The 26,464-nt window shown below is 37.0% G+C and overlaps 1 protein-coding gene across 2 annotated transcripts; it reads left to right on the top strand.

Annotated features, from left to right (window-relative positions):
- The first annotated feature begins 1,746 nt into the window (after positions 1 to 1,746).
- Positions 1,747 to 25,945, top strand: LOC116249612 (anaphase-promoting complex subunit 4). Of its 2 annotated transcripts, XM_031622766.2 has the most exons (20): positions 1,747 to 1,936; positions 2,056 to 2,167; positions 2,727 to 2,818; positions 3,090 to 3,182; positions 6,202 to 6,441; positions 7,347 to 7,427; positions 9,501 to 9,658; positions 10,574 to 10,734; positions 10,875 to 10,975; positions 11,046 to 11,120; positions 15,603 to 15,782; positions 16,533 to 16,612; positions 16,689 to 16,787; positions 17,036 to 17,140; positions 19,322 to 19,460; positions 20,350 to 20,568; positions 20,644 to 20,799; positions 21,158 to 21,239; positions 22,684 to 22,796; positions 24,740 to 25,945. In XM_031622766.2, exons 1-19 carry the CDS (start codon positions 1,853 to 1,855, stop codon positions 22,776 to 22,778), a joined length of 2,352 nt encoding a protein of 783 aa, XP_031478626.1. In that variant the 5' UTR covers positions 1,747 to 1,852; the 3' UTR covers positions 22,779 to 22,796; positions 24,740 to 25,945. The 2 variants fall into 2 exon arrangements, with proteins under 2 accessions (XP_031478626.1, XP_031478625.1); XM_031622765.2 differs by lacking the exon at positions 24,740 to 25,945 and having other exon boundaries at positions 22,684 to 22,954.
- The last annotated feature ends 519 nt before the right edge of the window (positions 25,946 to 26,464 follow it).

Genomic DNA, 26,464 nt, shown 5'->3' on the forward strand with positions numbered 1-26,464 from the left:
TGAAAAAGGCTCGAAGGCCCCCTAATTCTCTTTGTTTTTGGGGTTTTAAGCTGTGTCGGTGTCACTGATAGCAACGGTGTATCCTTCAACTTGGATGTCGCGTCCTACCACCTTGAGATACGAGAACATAGCGGTCATAAGAATCTCATTGTCTTTATACAGATCCTTAACCCGACTAGCTATGCTGCTCTAAAACTTTGGACAATGTTTTTTATCTTTTATATAAGTTACACGAATTGGAGTGGCATCTTTTGTCAATGTGTGATATATATATATATATATATATACCACTCCAATTCGGTATAACTGAGGCAGATTGCATGTATTTTTATGGCCATTGGTGAGAGCAACATCACATGGATGAAAGGCCAATTAATTGAGATTGCAAAACAAATTCTGCATCCCAATGGATTTGAAGATTGGGGATATGCAATTTCAGTTCATACAGCCTGCAGAACCTTACTTTCAAGTTCTTTTAACACCAGAAACTGACCTCTCAAGTTGACCATCTCTACTTCGAGGCATTGATTGATAAAGAATTTGATCACCCACAACCTGGTTTGAAAATTTTAATAAAGAATTTTAAAATATTAGTAACATATAGTATGTCGAATATTCCGCTCAAATTTGATCACCCCATCTGATCTCATAGACCATGCTTTAGAATAGAATTGTCAAGAAAAATCCTATTTTAGCGTGTCACCTTCACAAACAACCAGTTTTGATGTTTGAGCTTTGCATCAAGTTAGGTGCAAAAGTTTATTGAACCAGGATTCTAATTTGGTTTTACTATTACCCAAGTGAATCATAACTTTAACTGAAGATAGAAATGCAATTCGCCTTCACTTGTGATACAACAACATTCTACTTCCAATCTAAGGCTAGTGTCACCACCACAAGGAGCTGGTTAGAAACATAACCCCAACTGATTTGACCATCTTTCCTAAATAAAAATCCAGGCTGACTCAAAGCTCAACAAGGTTGGGCTCGGTCTACCCTAAAGCTCTTGCTGGCAGCTCAAGCTCACTTAGTTTATTTATTGGGTTGAGCTTGACCATCAACTTTATGCCCGTCAGTCAGCTACTAGGTTTGATATTTATCTTAGGTTTGATGTTTATCTTTGCTTGAAACCTTTAAATTTCATTTTTTAATATATCAAAAACACTTAGTAATGTTTTCAGAGTTTTTAAGATAGTCATTGGCAATACACTAAAAGTTTATAAAGGAGCTATTGGCTACGTGTATATATATATATATATATAGAAAGAGAGAGAGAGAGAGAATTAAAAATCTCTTATAAACAAGTTTTAATATATATATCGGGTCGAGTTGGGCCTCCAATACCTTACTCGGACCAGGTTGGCCCAGTAGATTTCTCTTATCGAACTTACTCAAATGTCAAATAACCAGTACAAGACCGACCCATTGGTGCGGTACCCAACTATCTATCGACTACCTAGCCGGTTGTCTTCCTTACGCACAGGACTTTAGTTAAATGCCTTAGTAATCAAAGCAATTTCTGAGGACCCCGGGCCCCAGCGTCACAACAGGTCGCCATCGCTACGAGCCACAGAGAGAGAGTAAGGACTCTGGGTTTGTAAACGGATCCATGTGATTGTTTAACACACCCTAATGGTTTCCGGTACGAGGTGAGACCGGGTCGTGTCCGACCCGGTGATTGCCCTAACGAATACTGAGTTCAGTTCCAGGGTGACAACACACGGGCCGTTGCTTGACCCTTATTAAACCCGTTCCCGGTACTCTTCAGCTCTGTTTTTCCCGCCCAATCTATCTACACCTCCAAGGGATCGAGTTTTTCCTCCCTTCCTGTCTCTCTCGGATTCCATCCCTAATGGCGGAATCGGAAATGCTGATCGACGAGCCTCCGGAAACCATCCCGTTCCAACTCCAGTTCGACAATCCGGTGGCCTCGGAGGTGCTCCCTCTCTTTCTTTCTCTTCTCCTATCAAGAGTCTTTCTGTTGATCCTTTCGGGATCAAGATTCAGAAAAATGTAATCGGTGATATCGATTTTTCCTCGTTTGTGATCTTGAAGATCAAGCTAGCCGAATGGAATCCCGAGAAGGACCTGCTTGCGATGGTCACCGAGGAGTCCAAGATTGTTCTGCATCGTTTCAATTGGCAGAGGCTTTGGATCACTTCTTTAGGTATATCTTTCTCCTTTTCCGGACGCAATCTAGGGTTAGGGTTTTCGTATGTCGTTGTCTAACCGAAATCAAATCGGTTGAAAGCAGATATATATAGTTGTTCTGTTGAGCCATAAGTGCATGAAAGTTGCGATCAATTACACGAAATCGGCCTCTTCATTCCTGTCCTTAAGATGGCGAGGCCAATTCATCTTCGTTCAAATGGAGGGGAAGTCCACTTCTTTGGCCATGCCTCCTCCTTTGAGGACGATACTGATACAAAAAGGAAGAAAGAGACGATGTGATTGTTCTTTAAATCTTGTGGTTTATTTATTCAATCGCCTGAAAATGGTATGGAATTAAATTCAGAAGCATATTTAACATGCAAGAATATAAATGCACAAAAATGGGGTATATTTTATTTTATCATGAAAAAAGGGTTATATCACGCATTACAGTGTATTCCTGAGGATCTTGTGGCTACCACTCTGATTAGTCTACCGACAGGGTAAAATAAAAATTGAAGCAGTATTTGTCATCTTTCGTGATATCACGCTGACGTAACCATCGTAATCTACAGGGAAACCTATTACAGCGATATGTTGGCGTCCTGATGGTAAAGTGCTAGCTATTGGCCTTGAAGATGGATCGGTTTCACTGCATGATGTTGAAGTGGGTGTCTTGAGACTACTTTGCTTTCTTGTGGGCTTCATGCATATGCTTTTGTAGTTCGTCAACGTTAGAATGTATTTTCGCCTGTCTATTATACTGTCAATAGCAGCTATGCAGTTTGTTGCTTTTCAAATCTTGGACAGTGACAGACTGAAGCTTAGTTTGCTTGCATCCGTTCATTATACACTTTTTGATCTATTGGTATGTTTATTGTCGATTCTGTCTGAGAAACTGTATTATATATTAAACTTTACTTACACCTAAACTGCAGAGTGGGAAGGTGTTGAAGCAGGTTAAATTACACATAGCAGCAATTGTCTGTCTCAAGTGGGAAGTCGAGGATCAAACGGGAGAGTCTGTAGGGGTATAAATCCATCTAGTTAAGCGTTTTAAACTGATTATTTCTTTTGCTTATAACTTGATTGACATCTGTCTACCTGTTCTTGCTGGTTAATGGTCTTTGCCACCACTTGCATGAAATACACTTTTATGTATGACATATGACGACTGACTTTTGTAAGTATAAATTGTGAGACAAATGAGCTTCTTCATTTGTGATATTCCTTTTACACTTTTGGTATTCTGTTCTGGAGTCTGGATTATGATCAGGATGTTTGACAAAAAATGGGCATGTTATGTGTCTGCCGATTTTCAATTATTTAAATGCGTGGTTAAGCTGTTGTCAAAGTTACATGCTAATTGAGAAACCAAATTTGGAAAAGTTCACTTGTTTGCTAGTTGTCATGTCCTGTTTGGACATGCAAGTGCTAAGACAGCTGCTACAACTCGTGGAGTCTCCATCATCTTTCTGTTTTTTTCTCCATTTCTATTAATTCCAAAACACCCTGACCTTATACATATAGCATCATGAGGCAAAAGCTTTTTAAATTTGTATTAAATTTAATTTCTATATTCATATATTGCTAATGTAACAGTAGCATCTTCTGTTGGTTTATCTTGGTATGGTTTCCAGAGAACAAATGCATATTGTTTGATACTTTCTATTAGCTTCTTAATTGACTAGACAGTTGATGGCATTTAAAAGGTCAAAGTCAAACATCAGATGCATGATGAACCAGACATAGAACTACGGCAGGATCAACTTTTTTTTTGGTTTTAATTGATCATGATAAGGGAAATATGGTAGATTTGTGATTCACCTAATGCTTCTTCTCAGTTGCTTAAGATAGTTACATGGCCCATATTTGAAGGTTCATCTCATCAGTTCATTTCATAGATGGCTGTTTCAAGACTTGGCAGATGGGAAAATGGGACATTCAACTTTTATGCAACGAAGTTTGTCAATTTTTTGATCTTGAGTTGCCTAGCTGGAGGATATGGACTGGGCTCAGGTTACTTGTACCACCATCACAAATATCGTGAGATTATAAAAAATCTCGCGATATTTACAAGAAAAACAGGTAACATAAAAGAAAACAGCAAAATGTCACGAAATTTTGAAAATCTTGCCAAAAATGAAAATCTCACGATTTTTCCTGAGATTTTGGGATTTTCTACTTTTTAACGATTTTTTAAGCTTTTTATACAAATTTTTTTAAATTCTGTTGAGATTTTCCTGAGAAGAATAACTTCGCTGAAAAATTACACAAGCAAAACATTGCCGATATCTTCCCAAGGATGATATTTGTGACAATGACATGTACCTCAATTACCACACCCAATTAATGGAAGTCCAGAATTGGATTAGGGCTTGGATGAAAAAGCTGTTACTTAGGTAATTGTCTTGTTTGGATATATATGTTGGAACATGATATTTGCTGAATTTAGATGGAATATCCTAAACCATGTAAAACCGTTATCAACTCATTTCTGTCTGGCAGTGGTGGATATATCCAGTTGACTAGTATCCTGTATCTAGTACTTTCTAGCTGTTAGGAGTTAGGATCAATATGCTACCCTATCCAACTCTTTAAATCCTGAACAGATGGTATAAGCCTATAAGGGACAAGAACTATGCTGTCCAGGTTTGTTGGCTATTTGAAAATTTTCTGTCATTGCCAGATCAGGCCTCAGATGTACTTAATGCTTTTTAGCATAATATCTGCAGTGGAAAATTTGTTATTACTTTTCTCATTTTTATTTCATTTTCTTACAAGAAATGATTCCTTCTGGGAAGCAAGTGGTTGTCATCTTTTCTGAAGGTTGTGCAAAGGGGTCTTCACACAGAGAAGTCACTCAGCAGTGTGCAGTAACAATGTTCTGCTGAAATTTGATCTATAATGCAATTTGTCCTATGTTTTGGAATTGAGCGCGGGTTGTTAATTACTGAAGGAATCAGCATTCTTATCTTTGTCAAGCTAAACTTTCATTGGTTAATGACTGTTGGCTTGCAGAATTAGGAGCATAAGCTTCCAATTGTTCTTATAGTTTATTATAGGAAATACTAGTAGATTATGTTTTCCTTTGATCTTTTGCTGAATATTTACATAATTGTGCTTTTGAAATCTGATTAATATTGCTTCATCTTGATAAAAAAAAAGAACTAATAATCCAGTTTATGATCAGATTCTGCTGTTTCATGCTTATAAATTTAAATATTCATGTGACAGATTTATCCCATGATTGGGTGAGGCAGGCTATTTCTTGTTATTTTCGTTTATTCGTATGAGAAAAGCTATCTGACCCAAGGCTGTGATCAGGTGGGACCATGGCTGGGTAGTGGTTGGCCCTGATCTGTTAGATTCAAATTTGTCTTTGGTTAGTTATTGGTGAGCTGTGCAAGAAACATATCTGGCCTCGTATTTTATCAAACTTGAATGCAGATTGACCTATCAATGGGTTGGATTTGTTGTCTTTGTCTTTGGGATTGGGCATTGGTTATTGTGTTGACATGTAAAATGGCTAGAAATATGCCCTTGAGTTTTGACCATGATTTGGTGCTTTAGAGTCTTAGACACTGGATCACTATTGAAGAACAGGTCTGACTTTAAACTCAGTTCGGCACCTTTTCTCATTTTTCCCGTCTGAAGTTGTGAGCTGCCAGCTGTTGGGATTATGTCTTCATAGGCAGATCTGAATATTGTTTTGTATATAGCTCTGAATTTGTCATCTAAATTTGAATAATGAGGTGTGGATTAGATTGTATATTTGTATTAAACCTGATCTCTTTGACAACCCTGTTTTCATCTATAACTTTTTGCTGATGCTTGTTCAAGTGCTAAATTTAATTTTGATGTTTTAAAGTGCTGTAGTTGCATCTTTATATCACCAATCATTATTTGAGTTGGCAGATGGAGCTCTTTGCAGAAAACTAGATATATTATTCCACCTTTTGTTCTTCCAATTTTAGCTGCTACTTGTAAGTTTTGAATTTTGATAATATGCTTTTAACTTCTCTGTGATTCTTCCGGATGATCCTGCAGGATGAGAACAGAAACATGTTCCGCTATGAGGATCGTACTTCACGCTTCTTTCCACCAGCCCCAAGAATTCCTCGAATATCTGGGGTGGGTTCTGGGGATCCTGGTTCAATGGAGAACAATGAAGATTCAAGTCAGGAGCTGTTGAATTTTTCACTTCAACGATTTAATCTTCTCTGCAGTGGAGATAAGGATGGAAGTGTTTGCTTCAGTATCTTTGGGATCTTCCCAATAGGGAGAATAGTATGTTATAATCGCTGCATTTTCTTTTAGTGTTGATGGACTTTTTGCTTTTTAATTTCTCTCTTTTGAAGCTGCTGGCGTTTTCACTTGCCATGTTCATGTGACCTATCCGTCTTCTTTTTGCTTTATCACCCATCGTGTCCTTTCCTGTGCTCATCTATTGGCATGGTTCGTTTCAATGTATGATGGCAATTTTAGTTAAACAGCCTAAAACACTTCCTATTCCTGTCTTCTATATGAGTGTTGTAGTGGGTAGCAGATTTGCTTCCTTCTAGACTGGTAGCAAACATTGCTATAAAGCAACATTCATATATGGCATGTTTTTTATACAAAACAAATTTTTGTTGTTTTTCCCAAATTTTTCTCTATTGTTCCTTACTTTTCTATTTACTGAATTTTTTAATATTAAAAAAATAAATTTACAATTTTTTTTGCAATATGTTACAGTGCATTATGATGCAACATAACTATTGGCCTGACAGATGCATGTTTTAATGCACACTTTACAACATTGATTCTTATAGTTGTAAATGTTGACATGACCTTGACCTCATGCTAAGTGTAATGCAAAAGGCAGGATGAGAGAGAGAGAGGTGAATGCTTAGATGCATCCAGCCTCATGAATAAGGTCTATTTGGAAGGGATGTTCAAACCACTAACAGGTCAAGATCAACGCAAGATATTCATAGCAGTTGTCCATTTCTAGCACTTCTACCATGCTAGTACTACACAAATATAGCCTTCATGGATTCTGCTTTCATATGAGTTCTGTTTCATGCTTGTGCAAATTATTTGTGTTACTTGGACATGTTTGATATTTTTACTTTATAAGTGGTTTTTTGGTTTTTTGCTCCCCATGTGTCAATGTCCTCATGTCTATTCTGTTCGTTGTGGTCCTTTATCAGAATATTGGAGACTTTGTTGTTCATACGGGTCACCAACACAAGAAATATACGTGTAACTTAGCCAATGCATCCATTCAGAAGGTACACCTCCATCTTTTTGCAGTTTTGAATCATAATCTGGTGTGCACAATCACTTGTACAACTTTAATTACTTACATGCATTTCCAAGTTGGCAGAAGGACAAGTTATCCTTGAACTATGATATTATAAAATGAACCGTGAAGCAGAAGAAACAAGAAAAGTTCAGTAACTCTAAAGGTGGATGTCCACGTTGATACTTTTGGAGGGCTTAGTCATTTTCTGACCGTGCTTTTGGAAAAGCATGTTTTCCACAGAAACATATTATTGATTTGATTATGGAGAAGAAGAGGAAGAAGGTGTGTGTGTGTGTGTGTGTGAGAGAGAGAGAGAGAGAGAGAGAGAGAGAGAGAGAGAGAGCATTTTATTTCATTGACCCTAATCCCATGTTAAAAATGGATTTGGGGGTGGCAACATAATTACAAGATAAGTCCACACAATAGCACAAAATTATTAAAGAAGACCACCCACACTAATAAATGTTAACCCACGACTTCTAATTATTTATTAAAATGCCCTTCACAAAATTAACTCTCAACATTCCTCCAGCCCCCTCAAGTTGTAGCATAGATGTCAACTATGCTCAACTTGTTGCGATATTTTGTAAAATCAACAATGGGAAAAGGCTTGGTAAACACATAAGCTACTTGACCTTTGAAGATGCGAATAGTCGATATAACTCCTGGCTGAACAATGTTTCAAATGTAATTGCAATCAACTGTTATATGCCTGATCCTTTCATGAAATACATGATGGTTGGCAATATAGGTGGCCGCCTTGTCGTCACATCTCATCGTCATAGGTAACTTCACCTAAACTGTTAGATTGATGAGCTCAGTCTTTATCCACGTCAGCTCAACAGTTGTTTGGGTTATAACTTTATATTTTGCCTCAGATTGGATCTAGCCACAACAGCCTGCTTCTTGCTTGTTTACGAGATCAAGTTTTCACCCACAAACACACAAAAACCTGTAATAGACTATCTATCATCAACTGTCCTACATAATCTGCATCAGAGTGAGCTTCTAGCCTGGAGAAGACTTCAAATATCTCAGGGCCATCATAGATGCATCCCAATAAATTTTCTTTGGCTTGATCATAAACTGGCCTAGTCATAGTCACGTAGAGGAGTTTCCCAATCAAATACCTATATGACTTGCTATCCACAGGTTCTGACTCATCATCATGCAAATGTAATTGTGGACTCAAGGGATAGTAGCTAGTGGGGCACCAAGTAAACTCGTTTCCTGCTCAACTTTGACTTGCAGGTCAGTGGTTCACCCAGTTGTCTGGATGGGTTAGGACATTTTTTTGTTTGTTTGTTTGTTTGTGAGCACTTGAATGAAGTGTAGACATACTCAAAGTTCCAAGCATTAAAGTCTCTAAATAATATGTGATATCATTAATGAAGCAAACTAGTCTAGTTATACATGATTGTTGGCATTATGTTTAACAAGATTTGATTTTCTGAAACAAGTTTTCCTAATGGCGTTGTGTTTTTGAATATTATGATGCATGATGTAAAAGCTGGAAAATGCATACTTGGATATCCAATCTTGACCTTATTGAAGACTTCAAGCTCTCAATTATTTTTAACCTAAATATCTGGCAAGATGGTCGTGAATTGGTGACTAATTGGTGTCTGATGTAGGCCATCTTGGATGACTCATAAGTCAGCTTGCTGGTGGCTATGATTTTACATGTATGCCCCCAATAGTATGTACCTTGGATGCTTAGGCTGTTGAAATGGATGAAACAGGTAAATGTGTTATTGACTTGGGACCTGCACAAGTATCTGTAAGGCCCAAAGAATATTAAATAAGGGTGCATATAGATTTCTCACCAATTATAGTATGCAGGGTGAGTTTTTGGCTTGATGTTTCCAGTGGTCTATTTCATGGTGAGGCTGGATTTATCTTATCTACTCTGGGCCTTTTTCTGGTTTTCCTTGTGATCGTGTTCATGCATATGCTTCTATCTGCTATCTTCTTTTTCTTCAGTATAGTGGCACGTATGTCCATGCTTCTTGAGTTTTCTAGTGATTTAAGAAAGCTAATGGTATATTCTTGTGTACAGATAGCTCTTTCGAAAGATCTATCCCATTTGGAATTGCTTTGCTTCGGAGAGTTGGTTAACAGAGACTCCTTGAGTGAGGAAGCCTCTTGCTTATACAAGGGTTCCACTCAAAATGGATTGCATTATTTACAAGTAAATACATCCATATTCTGTGAAAGGTAACAAGCCTCAAAATTGTATTATGGTCCTAATTTTGCTTCCTGTGCATGGAAACGTTTACAGAATGATAAGTTGCATGAACACATAAGATCTTGCATTACAACATTTGTGCACTCAATTTTGGGAGATTCACTTTCATTTGGATAAATTGGCTTTTTCATGTAACCAAAATTTTATCTTTTTTTTTTAATAAAGTAACGAGAATGCCCTGAATCCTGATATGCATTCCAGTGGTCTGTTTTTGTGAATGGTTTGGTTTCTATATAGATTTCTAGTAGGCTCCAGATTACATTCCACAATATATAAATAATAAGCATCTAATATGTAAATTATATGATAGCATCTACAGCAGTAGGAAAATGATTTTACACTTTTTACGCATCATGCAACAGATACAATATTTTGTGATGCTTATGAAGTACATTTATCATCTTTATCAATAATAGCTTCAAGATTTGAGGTTCTCAGTGAGCTCTCCTTTGATGTGAAAAATACAAGCCACTGATGCGATGTTTCTGTTCTTGTGTGGGAACAGCCATTTTCTTCTTAAGCTGCTGCCTGAGCAAACAACTTTTTCTCCAAGTTCTTTATTGAATTTCTGCAGTACTTTACACTTCATCCTGATCTGTGTAGTTGGAATGGTTGTATCTGAATCAAGCCTTCAATGTGGATAGATCCTCTTACCAGATTGAGTTTGATAACACATTATGCACTGGAAATTGGCATCCATTTTGACCTTGGTCTTCCATGATGTTAAAAGTTGAATGTGTTTTCCACTTGTATGGCAACTTAGTAATAGACACTAGCTATGTAGCATGAAGAGTTTGTGCATTTTTTTGAAACTGTGTTCCTTGCTGCCGTTAAACTCAATTGAATTATAAATGTTTCTCGTCTTACTTGTGTTCCTTTTCTAGGAAAAATGAGCTCCATCAAGTGGCACAACAAGCTTCGAACATTCTTGAGCTCATTGAAGTTGTTCGGTTTTCTCTATCATTGATGCACAAGCAATGGTCTGAAGTCTTGACTATCTTTCATGAGAAGTTCCGTTCTCTATCTTCTTTGATTGTTGATCATGGTAGTCACTAGTAACTTATAAAGATAGTTTATTTAAATGCATTTATTTTTTTCGTCCATTATATGCTGCATTAGGTCAACCAGTTGTTTCCTTATCATTTGGTTTAGATGTATTTTCAGCTATTTTTTATTTTTATTTAGGACTCGATTCCAGTTCCCATGAAGAGCTTCTCAGTCTTTTATGTGGAGCCAGGACAAGCCCAGCCATTCATCAGTTTCTAGTGAACTCCCTTGGTGAACTGGTACTCCCAAGTTGTACATTTTCACTTTATTAATGTTCTGTTCGCAGTGTTTAATATATCCTTCATACAGGGATTAAAACGTGTCTCAAAATCTTTTGATAGTACTGGGAAAGAGATGTATCTGATAATCCGTGAACATCTTCAGGTAAATAGATTCATCTGATGAATTAATGGAAATGATTCGCCTTAAAAAATGGTTCATCACTCTTTTTGAACTGTGGTGCCAGGATGAGGAATAAATAAATCACAACTTCTTCCTAAGAAAAGAATCTTTTTATACATTTATCTGAAAGCTTGTATGCAATGGGCAGCACTTTTGTAGTTTGTTATTTAGCTTGTTCCTTTTTTTTTTGTCAATGCTAAGATGCTGATGTGTACAGAAATGATTAATGCAGGAGAGGTAAATTTTGGGAAGTGTAAAATTTGGTCAGGAATGTGTAGCATCTTTATATGTGTATATGCAATGTTTTGGATCCTTGACAGATAAATATTGGAAAAATGGGATAACACCATATGAGACCTGACCCATCTTCATCCATGGCATGCATGTGTTTGGGGAAATGCTATAGTGATTATCCATACTGTCATGATCCAATTTCTCTAAAGTCTGTAAGCATGCAGCAACCCCAGTTGCCACTTGCATCCACACAGGCTGTAATGGATGAAACAGAAACATGAAGAAATGAAAGTCAAAAGTTTCCACTATGTTGAGAGATAATAGGCTGGCCGAGGGTTTGAGGCAACCCTTAGCATTGCATGGGCCTAAAAGTTATCGAAATACTCAATTTAAATGTTTCAATGTCTTCAGCATGAATTACATATCATATTAGTAAGTTTAATCACTTTGATGTACAGTATGCTTTGGAATGGTGAACACTAAATATTCACGATTCATGAATGGAGGAATGCTTACAGTCAGTTCTTTGTAACAATCAAAGAAAATATATGAAGACCACCAAAGTGGATGCAGTCTTTGAGGTCTGTGATTGTGATGGATTGCAAAATTATCCATCTTTGGTGCATAAGAGTGAGGCCTCTTCTACTACTCTCGCTGAGACAGATCAACACCTGGAATCTGACGTGAATGCTCTTCGAGGCATTGAGTTACTTAGTTCATGGGACCATTAGAAGCTGACATGTTTTCAGATCATGATATCACGTTGTATGTGCTTTTAGGCTGTTGTGCTATGCGATACGGGTACGTGACATTTCACAGGTACTCGTGTCAATACGTGGGTACGGCGACACTGGTATGTGGGTGTGGCTGGGTATGGCTGCATTTTAAAACATTTAAAATTATATTTTCAAACTTAAGTTTTTTCTTTAATTTTGATTTTTCCATACTTTTATATTTCCTTTCCAATAAGGTTCTATATTTTCCATTTTTCCTCTCTTTTTTATTTAATTTTGAGAATTTTTGTGGATTGTTATATATATATATATATATATATATATATATATATATTGCTGTACCTCGTACCCAAATTTTCTAAAATCGTTGTACCCATACCCGCATCTCCGTGCCTGTATCGTACCCGCACCCACGTGACATAGCTGTTGTGGATGATAAGTTGTGACGAAGAGGCTTACAGATTCTGTTTTGTAGAATTTGAGGAGTGTTCTTATTCAAGGGAAAGCAATGATGCTTTTCTCCACGTCTTTCTGATCAACAGCATGTTTCTAGATGTTTTCTTTGGCAGGAGAATCTTTCAAGCATGCTCTATTACTTCGAGCAAATAATTAAATAATTTTTTTGAACATCATGACTTTATTTGACCAGTTTCATTACTTTGATGCATGTCATGTTACCAGTCATAAACAAGGTTTAAACAATTTGCTTTTGAATACGACAGGCTGCTCTTCTTTGTCTGTTCTGCAAATATGTGCTTGTACCCGTAGTTGCAATTGCAAGTTCATGCTTATGAGAATCTTGGGGGTGGGGGTATATCTTGTAATGCCTCACGAGTCGTTTGATGCCCTAAATTTTTTTAAGGACCATTCTTCTCCTATACAGCAGGTGTAAGATTTCAGGAAAAATAAGACTCGCTGGCCAAATTTTTTCTCCCGAAATGTTAGGGAGCATTGTAACACCTGTGTGTGATTTCAAGGGTCTAATTTTTCACTGCAACCTTAAATATTTTCATTATTAGCAAATGCCTCCTCCGAGACTGGTGGTTCCTGGAAAAGAGATTAACATAGATATGTATGCATAAAAATATGTAAAAATAAGAACTAAAATGTAAATAACAGAAAAAATCAGAAAATTTCCCTGGATATGTTTTTTTGTTCGTTTTTATGTATTGTGTCAGCTATTAAAAAACTTGCAACGAGAATAGGAGATGAACAAATGAAAAGTGGTTGTAACTGTGGCTGTAATTTGCTTTTTATAGGAAAATTGTTGCAGTATCAGCGTTTGTAAAGTCTGGGGTACCCTCCATCAATCTTTACCTAAATGCATCTTCACCTCCTTCTTTTACAATTTATGCTAATTGAATTTGAGTTTGGCATTTAAGGCTTGTATTGCACATGCAACTTTTAAAAGTATGAAAAAGAAATGGTTTTCTGTGCTGGCTTTAACTCTTTTTCTTTCATGATACTTGTTTTCCTTCTTTGGGTAAAGCTGTTCATGCCATCGTGTTTGTGGCAATTATGATGGCTGTTCTTTCACTACATTCACTGCATGGATCTTAGATAATTTTCTGGCTATTATTTGGCAGATCATGTAATCTATTGACTATTTTTTAGTGACAGATTTTTAAATGTTAACCATCAGACAACCTATGACACATGATAGCATTGAATTCCCATATAATACATATATATGGATGTAGTATCAGCTAAGTAAATCCATCACCATATTTTTCTAAAAAAAAATATGAAAAAAACGTGATAAATAAAATGGCCATTTAAAACTTCAAAATAACGCCATTAAAAAAAATAAAACGAAAAATACCAGAAAAACGTGCTTTTTGCGTTTTTCCTTTTTTTTTCATTTTTTTAATGCCAAGTTTTTTTTTTCTATTTTCTGATTTTTATTTGTTGCAAATCTACTTATGATGTTTTTATTATTAGTTTCTCACTTATTTTATTTTTCTTTCACTTTTATTTTTTTATTTTTTTTAAAATTTACCATATTTTTTCCATGTTTTCCCATTTTTTTAAAGCTCTAAAAATCCTCACCGCTTAAAACATTAGAGAGTTTTTTGTGACTACAGTATGAAGATCATTGTAGAATCTGATTGAATGACGGGTTGCTTGTCGAAGGTTAGAAAATTATCCTTCATTTGTAATCTGCCTTTTCAAAAGTCACATTTAACATGGTAACCTATGTGCCTTCTTTCAAATTGATCAAATGGCTCACACTGGTCCTCATGATTGTCATGCTTCCTAATCTTCAGGTTTCGGAAGCCATGAATATATATGCATCAGGTCTGTGTTTTTTGTTATGGATGGATTGATGCTCCACATTCTAGTCTCCTCTTGCATATCTCACTGCAAAACCATCCAATCAGGATTGTTGAAAAGACTGATGGACATGATCTTGACAAATAACTGATCTATTGTGTTTTGGATCCTCTTTATTACTTTTTGGATCCACTTTGTCAGTTTTGGAGCCTTTTATATCTTTTTATTATTGTTGGACTTTTCTTTGGATTGTCGATCCAGTTTGTTTTGGTAACCATATTTAAGGTGTGTGCACTCTTTTGGAGGAATTAATTAGAAGTTATTATGAATTGTTTGCCCTAATTTCTTTGCTCATTTTGAACTTCCTTTTTAATTTCTGTCACTCAATTTGTTTTCAATTTTCTTTCCATTCGTTCTTCTGCAGGGATTAGAGCAAGAAACTCTAATCACTGCATCAGATCTAGAAGGCTTTGGACTGCATCTGTTCGACGTTTAGGAAAAGATGATCAAGCACATAAAAACAATGACATTCAATGCACCAAAACTTTTTGGTTTATAAAATTAATATTTTTATCTAGAAATTCCATATTACGATTTTTAACAAAAAGACTGCTAAATCCATTTATACAATCAGATTGAGTGCAAAAATTACTTTTTAGCCTAAGCCATAAAGGGCCATGCCAAAGCCTGGAGCACTACGTCTAATTTTTCTCTCTTTTCAAATGGGGCTCAACGTTATTTACAATTCATGTTACTAAAGAAGATTTAGTGGCTAATGGAGCTTAATGTTAGTTCATTGTAAGAGCTATTGCACAAGAAAACACAGAAAAGATCATATGCTGGGAAATGATAGAGAAAAGTGATACAAGAAGAGATGGAGAGGAAAGAACACAAATATGATGAAATAGGCAAAAAGAAATATTCTAGTAATAAATCTGTATACATTGTGTATACAATGCGTTTTGGTAAAATGGCCGATGGTTTGTCTGTTTGTGTGTTTTTTTGGCATAAATTGTTGGATGTGTGTATCTTTGCATAATCAATGGAAGCATGCAATTAGGTGTTTCTCATGTTTGAGTATTTTTTGATGTAAAAAATCGCCTCAGATTTGCCTTTCAATTTCGTTGCCACTATCTCACTTGGGGACAAAGTATTTATTATTAGTTGAAATTTGATTGGTTTTTGTCAAATAATCTTTGTCGGTTTTTGTTTAATATTTTAGCCAGCCGTCGAAATAATTGGATTTAGAGTTGGAGAACTGAGGGCCCTCTCAAGATTTCATGCTCGCTATAATACTATTGGATTGAATGAAAAGCTGATTGATCATTTTGAGGAAAAGGCTGGCATGCTATTAATACAGGTTGAAAGATTATCAAGAATTCTCTCAGTAACGTTACTTCAGGTACCATTAGTGACACTGCTTTGGTGACTTTGGAAATAGTATTTGTAGCATACAGTATAGTTGGACATTCCGCAAATTGACATTTATAGACATCATGCTTCTTCACAAGTTGGTTTCATCTTTCTTTTCTTGCGCTTTGGCATGTTGCTGGTGGTTGTTTAATTAATTTTATTTGCTACATGGATATCTACAATCAGTAAACAGAGTAGCATTAAATGAAAGTATCTACGTGTGGACTTTCAATTTCAAGTCACTACGGTCTCCTGCTTAAGTTTGTGAACCAGAATCTGAATGAATAATGAATACCAACTTTGTAGTGCACCACCATATTAGTTTGTAATGTACCCGATCACCAACGCATTAGACCTACTGCTTATGTACCAGATTATTTAACCACTGCTCTGGCACTATGTGGTGCTGTGTACAAAAAGTACAAGTTTTAGGTGCCTAATTGGGCATGATTTCTGCACATCTGTTCTGTGTTCAGCTTTCTGAGCCTATTTTGTTGCTTCAGAGTTCAGACAAGCTTTATAACGGAGCTTAAGTGAAGCCATGACCAACCTGCCCCATTTCCCTGACCCATCAGTCAGACCGCCTCAGCTGAATCTCTATTTAACTGCTTTTTTCTTTGGTTGTTTGTCACTTTTTTCCATGTTGACAGTCTTGGCATGCTTGTTCAATCTATGATTGGTGAACATTTTGAATGGTGTAGTGAAAAATTTAACTCATTCAAATTCTTCTTGTCTGCAGTTTCAGAACTTCTTCAGTTGGCTATCGAAGTGTATAAAGTTAATGTCTGAACAAAGCGATCAGCTTCCTCAGCCAAATAGGTTGTGTTTCATTAGTACTCTTGGTTTGGTTATTTAGTTTCTGTTTCTTAGAGACTCTGTGCTTTTGATTGTACAGTGAGCTCGTGGTTGTATTCTTGAGGTCTTTGTTCAATCACGATCCTTTAGGGATTCACTTGAAGTATTCAAAGCAATGCCCTCACATTAAAGTTCATGCGTAAGTCTCTTTGATCATTATTATTATAGGTATATACCTTGGGATCTAGAACCAAATAACTTTTTTCTGCTGCTGATTCACTAGTCTCATTTGAATTTTCCAGCTTCATCATTTGAGTTTGTCAAACATTGTTGTGTGTCCCATATTGAAATATGCTCATCTATCCTGTGTTTAGATTTCTTTAACAGTCTTTGGTTCTTTGGTTTCTTAAAGTTTTTTTACGGTTGAGTTGATTATTATTCTTGTAGAGCAACAATGGAAAGGGTGGAAGAGCTTATGATGATTGGAGGGTTTGCTGACCCTAAGTTTTTGCAGAGGACTCTTGTTGAAGAATTTGACTTGTTACAGAATAGGTATTTTTTCTTTTTTCAAATATCCCAAGCTGCTGTAGTCAATTTTGGCTAAAGAGTTTCTGCTTGTACGGTAGATACTTTAAATGGCAGATTTCTTCCTTTTGTGTTGATCACATTTCTCCTTATTTAGTAAAAACATAGATTGCTATCAGACTATTGAATTACCTATTTATCTATCTATCTATAGAGGACGTGAAATCCTCCAGCCCTCCGTCCAAACACAGCTGTCTGATGTAATGCATCAGGTGGTGTGCTGTGAGGAGCTGGAGGATTTTGCCATCCAAACTTGGATTGAGAAATCCAATGATCCTATATATATATATATATATAGTTCTATGTTGCCAAATGACTGAAAATAAAAAATTTATTGCATTAGTGACAGTTTATGATGCAACAATGGTATGCTGTTTTTAGCAATGATTCCAGATTTTAATTTTTTGCCATCCAGCATGCAGCAGGATGGGGTTCTCATATATATATATATATATATATATATATATATATATATATATCTCGAGATAAATTCTTCACCTACTTTTTCTCCACCTTCTTTTGTCTCTTTCATTGTTTATCTTGATAACCATCGTTACTTAGGACTGGTGGATCCTAGGGAGGGAAGGGGGACCTGAAAAACCAGTTCCAAGATGAGTGTGGTTTAACTCATTTCCTATATATATATATATATATATATATACATATTTGCATACTGTAATCTTTCCTGTTTATACATTTTCAAGGCTGTCCTTGGTCTTTCATAGCACTAGGGTGAATACCTCTTCTGTGAAGCCAATATCAGAACTGGTAAGAAAACCTTCCAAATACTATATATTCCTTGCCAGAATTGAGCTTATTATAATATTTTTGTGCCTACTTGAAATATCTTCTTGGTAACTTTACCTTCTCAAGGTGGTGATATCTTCTTTTGGCAACACCTACCTACTGAAAACCATACTTCTCGTCCACCTTCTCTTCTCATCTGCCAAAACAAGGACTGGAAATTGACTGCCTAGTTTCCTTTTGTTTCCCCAGATGGTTAGCTTAGGATAGAACCACAAGCAGCATTTCTCTATCTGATAGGTGAATTAGGTACTGTATCAATGGCAATTCGGACGACCCAACTTCTAGTCTTTCGAATCCTATATATAGGGGGATTTCATTCAATTTTAGCTTTTGTGCCTTTCATACTTATTGTTTAGTGACTGATATATCTTTATTGTGTGTCTGTTTGCTCCATGTATTTATGTATGGAAAGTTTTTTGTAGCCTTTTCTTCTTAGTCTTGTGACATTTTTGTGAGCACTCACTTTATTCTTCAAACCCTTGAGAGCTTTTTCTCGTGGAAGCCATTCAAGATATTACCCTTGGATTTGAACTTTAGGGGCAAAAGGAGAAGCAAAAATTGGCTGACTTGCACCGTTAGGTCCTTGTTTTGCCAAAATCCTCAATTTGGGTTAACTGGGTCTCCAATCTTGGTAGGGGTGTCAGGAAAATGAGGGAGAAAGAGCAATGAAGGGGAAGAATGCTACGGATTTGGGCCACTTGTACTGGGCTAGTGTGTGGGACACACATGGTAATTAGGCTTAGGCATTTATCACCTCTATTCTCTTCCAAATTTCTATTTATGTGATTGTTCCCAAGTCATTATCACATATGAAATGTTAAAGTATAAACTTTAAACGGTTTTTCATTTTTTTATCTTCTAATCTGTTTGAGTTTGAATAACTAGCACTCCCTTTATCATTTTCTTCAAAATATCTTCAGCCTACTATTTCTCTATCCTCAGTGGTAATTGTTAAGAATTAAGATAGTTGGAAAGAAGCAAATGTGGAAAATGCATTTCTTTCTAAATTCTAAGAGTAACATCTGGAACGTTTTTGAGGGGACCAACATAAGACAGAGTTTGAGCAGAGAGGAATCTCTTTTATCAAGTTTGGCTAATATGCAATATAGTGCTGTTTGGAGAAATATTTGTTTCCTGTGGAGAAATTAACATCTTCATGTTGGTGACTAGAGAATGTTGTGAGGCACGTCTTGGATTATCTCCTGTGCTTCTATTTGTTTGCTGTCATTTGTAACTGCATGTAAATGCTTGCATTTGGTTGTTGTATCTTCATTTCATCAGTTTATTTACTGCTGTTTATTGTGTGACTATGTGATGGCATATGGCCTATTAATACTGCAGTTGCAAGGAGGCCTTTTTATTACCTTTGACTGTGATTTCCCAGAAGCTCCACTGCGAAGACGTGATGCCCCTATACTCATTTCCATCAATGTCAAGTTTTGATTCAGCTGCTGTACCTACTTCTTTAGCGTACTACAAGGTCCGCACTGTGCATGGATTTGCCATTCATTTCCAGTACTTACCCTTTTTCATTCAAAATGAAAAGAGAAAGCCACACTAACGTCATGCTTGTAGCTTGAGTCTTTTAGAGATCAAAGTGACAGTTTGAATATTCATCTTCATTGCTGATCATAAATCCATGAGATTTCATTTTCCTATGATATGATTCTATGGTTTTTCTTATACGTTATTGCAATATACCTTGAGCCAAAGGGGGAGGGGTGCAGAACCTATGCCATTGGAGGAGCTTTGGCTCTTGGCCACCTTTCGTGAGCTATGGATAGAGCCATTTGACTTGTTAGTGAAAAAGTGGATTGGCTTAGTAAGTATATTTTCTGTTGGTTCCAGGTTAAATATTTTGGATGACTGGTTTTGTCCCTTTTACATGGTTTATCGATTTATCAAAGCAAGTAAACAACACCACCAAGTATTTTCTGTTTACCTCCTTTTTAGTAGTTGGAAAACATTAGTAATTTATGACTGCTGATGAAAATTGATGTTTAACCACAAGTTGGATAGGGGTGGAAGATGATGTCTGAGGGAATTATCGACATACAAATCAGTGTTGATGCTCTCAAAGAATGAGAACTCATTGGTAAAAAGCTCCCAGTTGTAATTCATGCATGAGGCTTATGTCATCTCTTTTATTTGGTTTTCAACACCTTGCCTTCTTGATGACCTTAATTAGAAACAAATATGTGAAAGAGCGTGTGAAGAGTTTTCTTTTGCTAACCCTAATGCTGCATGATGCATAATCTTACAAATGCTAATGATGTGTTGTCAATTAGCACCTCCAAAGCTTAAAACTCCCCTCGTTGCAACAAATATTGATGCATCTTATTACTGAAGCGATTTTTTTTTGTTTGCAGAATCTTTGTGCTGATGTCTCTACATGTTCAAGGTCTAGAAATGTGGATTATGCATGTTTCAGAATACCTAATGAATCCCCAGACAAAACGAATACTGTTGGTATAGTAAGAGGCTTGTCATGTAGTTCACAGTCTTTTGACAAAGAAGATGCATTGGTAGAAGCTATTTTTTTACATATTCAAGATGGATATCATTGTGTAGATCTTGCACTATATAAGGTAAACCATTTTATACCTTCATAGTTTCCTTCTACCTTTGTTCTATCTTGTCAAATTAACTTTTTTGGACAACAGGACTGCCAGCTTGTTCTGTTGTTGAATGAAACTGTTGTGTCACCAAATTCCATGGATAGAGCTTATATGATGCTTGTAGACGTAAAAGAACTTTCATTCTTTTCCGTTTCAAGGTTATCAGCTGGAGAAAACATCTGGGAATTCTGCTACTCTAAGGTACTTCTATGGCTCTGTTTTAACTGGATTAGGCTTATTAGATGTAGGTTAGTCTTGACTATCTCTTTGATACTTTTTCAGAGTATGCCTCTACACCTTGCAAATAGTGTGTCAGGAACTTTAGATTTTGGAGTTCTAGTTCCATTTGCATGGGATGAATAAGTTACAAATGTCTATTTTGTCTGCATTTTTCATTAATTGCATTTTGTATTTTGGCATCTATTTTTGTCAATTTTTAGCTAGCGTTTAATAAATGTCTCATTCAATACAACTTTGTTGTTGATTCTCTATACCATTTATCTTGAACATAGTGGTTTCAACATTGTGTTTTAATAGGTTTCATTAAAATTTTCTTCAGGGTTATGTTATTGACTTGGACCCGAAGGACTGGAGAGTGCGGTGTGTTCCTCATTCTTTGGTAGCACCACTGGCTGTTAGCGGTAAACACCCTTTCCTCATTACATGCATAATCTAATAAGCTTTTTTTGTTAGGCACTATAAATTTAAATCTCATATCTAAATCACTCGGGTGTGCCAAAAATGGTGATGCACCCGAGTCCACTCCGGGTGCAGGTTTGAACTGACATGGCACTGGACTCGGTCTAACCGAGTCGAGTGCCGCTGACCGCATCCACTCTTTTTTTATTTTTTTTTTTCATTTTTTTCTTCTATATTTTCATTCTTCCTTTTTCCCTCTTCTCTCTGTCCTCCCCCATTTTATTTAATAAAACTTTGAATGTTTTATGAGATTAAGGTAACCTTGATAAAAAAATTTTAAAATATAGACAAATAAAATTACTTATATAACATATATATGTATATATATATAACTATGTGCCCTCGCTGCACCTACATCCAATTTTTTTTGGAATTTACCGCATCCATCACCTACACCTGCACTCGCACCCTGCACCCATGTATGGTCTCATATAGATGTCCTGTTTTGCCATGAAAAATTGCCTTTCTGATTTTGCAGTACATTATGTGAGAAAAAAATGGTACCATAACCATCTAACTTTGCTAGTACAGTGGCTTTCTTTCTCAATTGTAAGTGGAAGGTTTTGGAGAATACTATTGAAAAAATAAAAACCTGGAACGACCAAATCACATCATGATGGTCTCGCTCTCTCAAATGCCTAACAAAAATTAATAAGTGTGCAGTCTATATTATTGATGGACGTTTTAGCATCATGGTGATTCTCTATCAGTCTATAACTCTCTTTACTTTGTCTTGCAAATTCAATGTTTCCCTTAGGCTAATTCACATGAGTATGGGTTCTGGTACAGGTACAGTGAGGCCGGTAGGGGTACAGCAAGTTTAGAAAATCCAATTACAGGGGTACAAGATTGTATATATAAAAATATATATTATATATATAACAATCCATAAAATTTCTCAAAATTAATGAAAATGAGAAGAAAATATAAAATCTAGGTGGAAGGGAAATAAAAAAAAGAACGAAAAAATCAAAATTAAAGCAAAAATTAAGTTTTAAAATACGATTGTGCCCACATACCCGTGTCGCCATACCCATGTACACTACGGACATAAGTACTTGGGCAGCTCACATGTACCCATGTGACTTAGGGCCTTGGGAAGTCATAATCTGACAGTTAATGACTAATTCTACCCTTTTTCTGCTATTTCTTCTTTCAATAATCTTGATGTGCCAACCATGTTCTACCTGTTAAGTTTTTTAACAAAAAACTTGGTTGTGTATTTTCTCTGGTTTCATGACCATTCATCTTAGTCATAGGTACGCGTGTCCGCTAAAGTGTTATGTGATCGGAAAATGGGATGTTCTGGTACTTCTTTTAAAGGCCTAAATTAGATTTATATTCATATTTAATGCATGTTTTCTTGCTTGTAATGATCGTCCACAGCTTCTAGAGGTGTGGCATGTCTCTTCGCACTAAGAAGACGTGCACTGGTTTATATATTAGAAGAAGATGAAGAAGATACTTCTGACGTTGAATAGAGTGGTATGCTCTGAAAGGTAACTTATGTGCTTATTTTAGTTTTGTTTATTATATTGCGCTTCAGCTTTGTAGTTATTTGGGTCTGTTGTACTCAAAATCCCACTGAAGCTGAATAGAAATTGTATCATGAAGAAAATGCTTAGTCGACCATATGGTATCCTCTGCATTCGCTCAATATGTTCTCAAGGAATTCATGGTAAGGGATATTTTTTCGGGAAAAGACGAAGCATGACTCTCGTTGATAATTTCTAGTAGAAAAAAGATATATAGTGAAACTGTTTCAGGCAACAAGCTACCTTTTAGGATCTATAGTTACAGTTTTTGCTTTGGTCGTCTTTCAGCTTTTAAATGTATTTTCAAAATGCTTAACCGAATCCCACACTTTTCTCGTACTTGGTGCAATCACTCTCTCATGCTGACTTTTTGTGCATTTCCTTTGTTCTCTTCTCTACCTACGGACCAAACATGCTCGCCTTCGTTTTCTCTTCCACACGCGTCCCTGTGATATGGATTGGTACAGGTGTAGGTTTTGCTATTTCCGTTTACTAATTTATAATTTTGTGGATAGATATGAATATGTATTTGGTTACTTCTATGTATGTGTGTCTATATATACATTATATATATCACCCAGGTTTTCGAAAATTGCTAAACACCCCCTATTGGTAGTCATATAACATAGACACGTACACAGTAGACCCACTCTCATTTCGCGTCATCTTTATTCTTAGTGGAGTGGACCAGTACTTAAGGGGCCGTTTGATGGCCTGAAAATCAGAAATTGGAAATATATTTTTGGAAATATATTTCCTGAAAAAATAGAATGGGAAAAATCTTTTCGATTCTCATTTTGATGTGTGTGTGATGACTAAGAAATATATTTCCAGAAATATATTTCTGTGTTTGATGATAAAGAAACATATTTCCTGATTTCCAGAAATATATTTCTTAGTTTGATATAAGAAACATATTTCCAGATTTTGTAGAAGAGAAAGATTGATATAGCATAAATCATCTTCAAAAGCAAGGAAAGATAGATAACGTCCATACAGATCGTAATCTCAATTTATACAGGATGTTGAACAAGATCATTGTGTTATTCCAGGACAAAAATTCCTGCTGAAACAGAAATACAGATGCAACAAAGTCTATCCATTTACCAAATCAGAAATAAGGATGCAACAAAGTCTATCCAGACCAAAAAATCAGTTCTATTTCAAAAGAGTGCTTGATATAGTAAGTTGATGAAGATGCACTTAGATCAGTTTATAACTCAGTTTGCCAAATGTGTTAGCTTATATGTCCTATTGATCAACGAGATAAAGTTAGCATGTCGCAAAGCCAAGAGCTGGAAGTGCACCAGTGCTTCTCACTTTTATAGGTCTGTCTAGAGAGAGAGAGAGAGAGAGCTTCTAGGTATCCATGACTGCAACACTACATGAAGGGCCAAGACTTGACTTGAAAGCACAGTAACAAAGGTAGCCTAGATGATCCATTGTGTCAATTGGCAAGAGGAACATTTGGGCAGCCATTCACTCTTGAGAAATTGAGCACATTTACTATGATATCCTCTCTTATTTTATCAAGCAACGTCAGTGCAAAGAAAGGAGTACAGTGATATCAATGCTCCTAAAGCAACAGAAAGACACAATTTTCAACAATCCGATGACATTGAAGCAAGATTAACAGAAACCCAAGTTAATCTCTTACTTCTTGCTTCTCAAGAACAAAAAAAAAGGTGGCTTTTTTTAAGAGGAAGGAAAAACGATTAAGCTGGTGCTGGACGGGAGCCCTTCCAACGATCTGTTGAACTGTAAGACGATATATAGTTATCTCGTAACAAGTTGAGAAATGCACTAATTTTTAGACCCGATGAGAAGTAGTGGCATACCTGGAACTTGATCTGGAAATGTTGTTTTAATATTTTGGCCTAATTCAAAACTCTGTCGATCTGATCCAGGAGCCTATTCTTCACGAAGATTGGAGATCCACCATATGGGCCAGGCATGTTTTGCCTTCAGCCTCTTGGTTCCTTTTCCTAGCTGTGGAACATAGATTAGACCCCAACAGCTCGGTATTTTCCTGGCTAGTAGGTGTCCTGCTTGTGGATTGGGTTCAGAATCGTCCTCCCATTTGCTTCTTTTCTATCCTAGAGCTAAGGAACTATGGAAATTTTGGTGCAGTAAGTTTCAAGAGCAAGTGCCTCTAGTAGTGAACATCAAGGATCTGATCAGAAAATGGAAGGGTAGTGGAAACTCGACCTCTCATTCAAACCCCTGTCGCAACTGCATATGAGCGATTCGTTTTATTATGAAGGACATTGAAAGGTGAAGCATGATTAACAAAAAGACACAATTCACTGTGTATGACATGCCTAATCCGATGGACAATCCGGTGACAGTAATCAACCAATACAAAAGCACCCAAAGAAGCAAATAGGATCAAGGAAACGCATGATTGTACAGAGCCATATAGCAGGAAAAAGGGTCAAACCATCAAAGATGATAACCAGATTCAAACAATGGAAAAGATGAACTCTAAAATTTTCGAACCATGCTGAAACAACGGAAAGGATCTTCTCAAAAACGTTCAAGCCAAGGCGCAAAAGGCTTCCCAAGCCACATGACTAAATCAACAAGATGAAAAACAAAAGCGCTAGAGTATTGATCTTACGCACCGGAGCAGGCAAGTGGCAGGAGCAGGCCAGTGTGAGGGAGACGACGAGGACGAACGTGAGCGAGCAGCGGCTGCGGCTGGAAGGAAGAGGCAGAACACGAGCGAGCGGCTGGGTGAGGAACTCGTGGCAGGAAGAAAGGGGCAGAACGTGAGCGAGCAGCGGCTGCAGCTGGGTGAGGAACTCGCTGCAGGAAGGAAGAGGCAGAACACGAGCAAGCGGCTGGGTGAGGAACTCGCAGCAGGAAGAAAGGGGCAGAACGTGAGCGAGCAGCGGCTGTAGCTGGGTGAGGAGCTCGCGGCAGGAAGGAAGAGGCAGAACGTGAGCGAGCGGCTGGGTGAGGAACTCGCGGCAGGAAGGAAGAGGCAGAACGCGAGCGAGCAGCGGCTGTGGTTGGGTGAGGAACTCGCGGCAGGAAGGAAGAGGCAGAACGCGAGCGAGCGAGCCCTAACGGGCCAAAAGAAAATTCCGGAAATATGTTTCCACCCCTGCCGGTGGAAACATATTTCCGGAAATATGTTTTCGGAATCGACCTGAACGGTCGAAAAAATATTTCCACGTTTGTTACGCTGGAAATATTTTGAAAACCAGAAAAATGTTTCTGGTTCCACAAGGAAATTTCCGTCCGTCAAAAGGTTCCCCGTTGTTTTCACTGAATAGAATTTGATAGTCTACCCAATCTTTTTGCTTCAATCTTTTTGCTTCCATATTTTTCCGTTGAAGCACTAAACAAGTTCTCTTTAAAGATGTCAAATGTGCGTTGAACATACCGAACGCCATCCTTCCCATGGTTGTACCATATACGAGTGACATGTTCACAGATCCTCTGGATTCCATGCCTAATCGGTAGTGAGACACGTAAAGCACAGCACAACCTAAGTCTATGTCGGACAATAATCGGAGACCATCAGACCAACCTCTATTTCTGCGTGCACAATCAACCCTCTCTCGCGCTTTTGGTGCAGGGGCACCAACACATTGGTAGTTCCAATTTAAGCATCAGAAGTGTAG

Source organism: Nymphaea colorata, chromosome 3 (assembly GCF_008831285.2).
Source record: "Nymphaea colorata isolate Beijing-Zhang1983 chromosome 3, ASM883128v2, whole genome shotgun sequence".
Classification (NCBI taxonomy): domain Eukaryota; kingdom Viridiplantae; phylum Streptophyta; class Magnoliopsida; order Nymphaeales; family Nymphaeaceae; genus Nymphaea; species Nymphaea colorata.

Coding starts and splice junctions, on each gene's coding strand:
- LOC116249612 (XM_031622766.2), top strand. CDS start 1,853: ATGGCGGAATCGGAAATGCTGATCGACGAGCCTCCGGAAACCATCCCG. Junction 6,442..7,346: donor TCTTCCCAATAGGGAGAATA/GTATGTTATAAT, acceptor GTCCTTTATCAG/AATATTGGAGACTTTGTTGT. Junction 10,976..11,045: donor TGAACTCCCTTGGTGAACTG/GTACTCCCAAGT, acceptor TCCTTCATACAG/GGATTAAAACGTGTCTCAAA.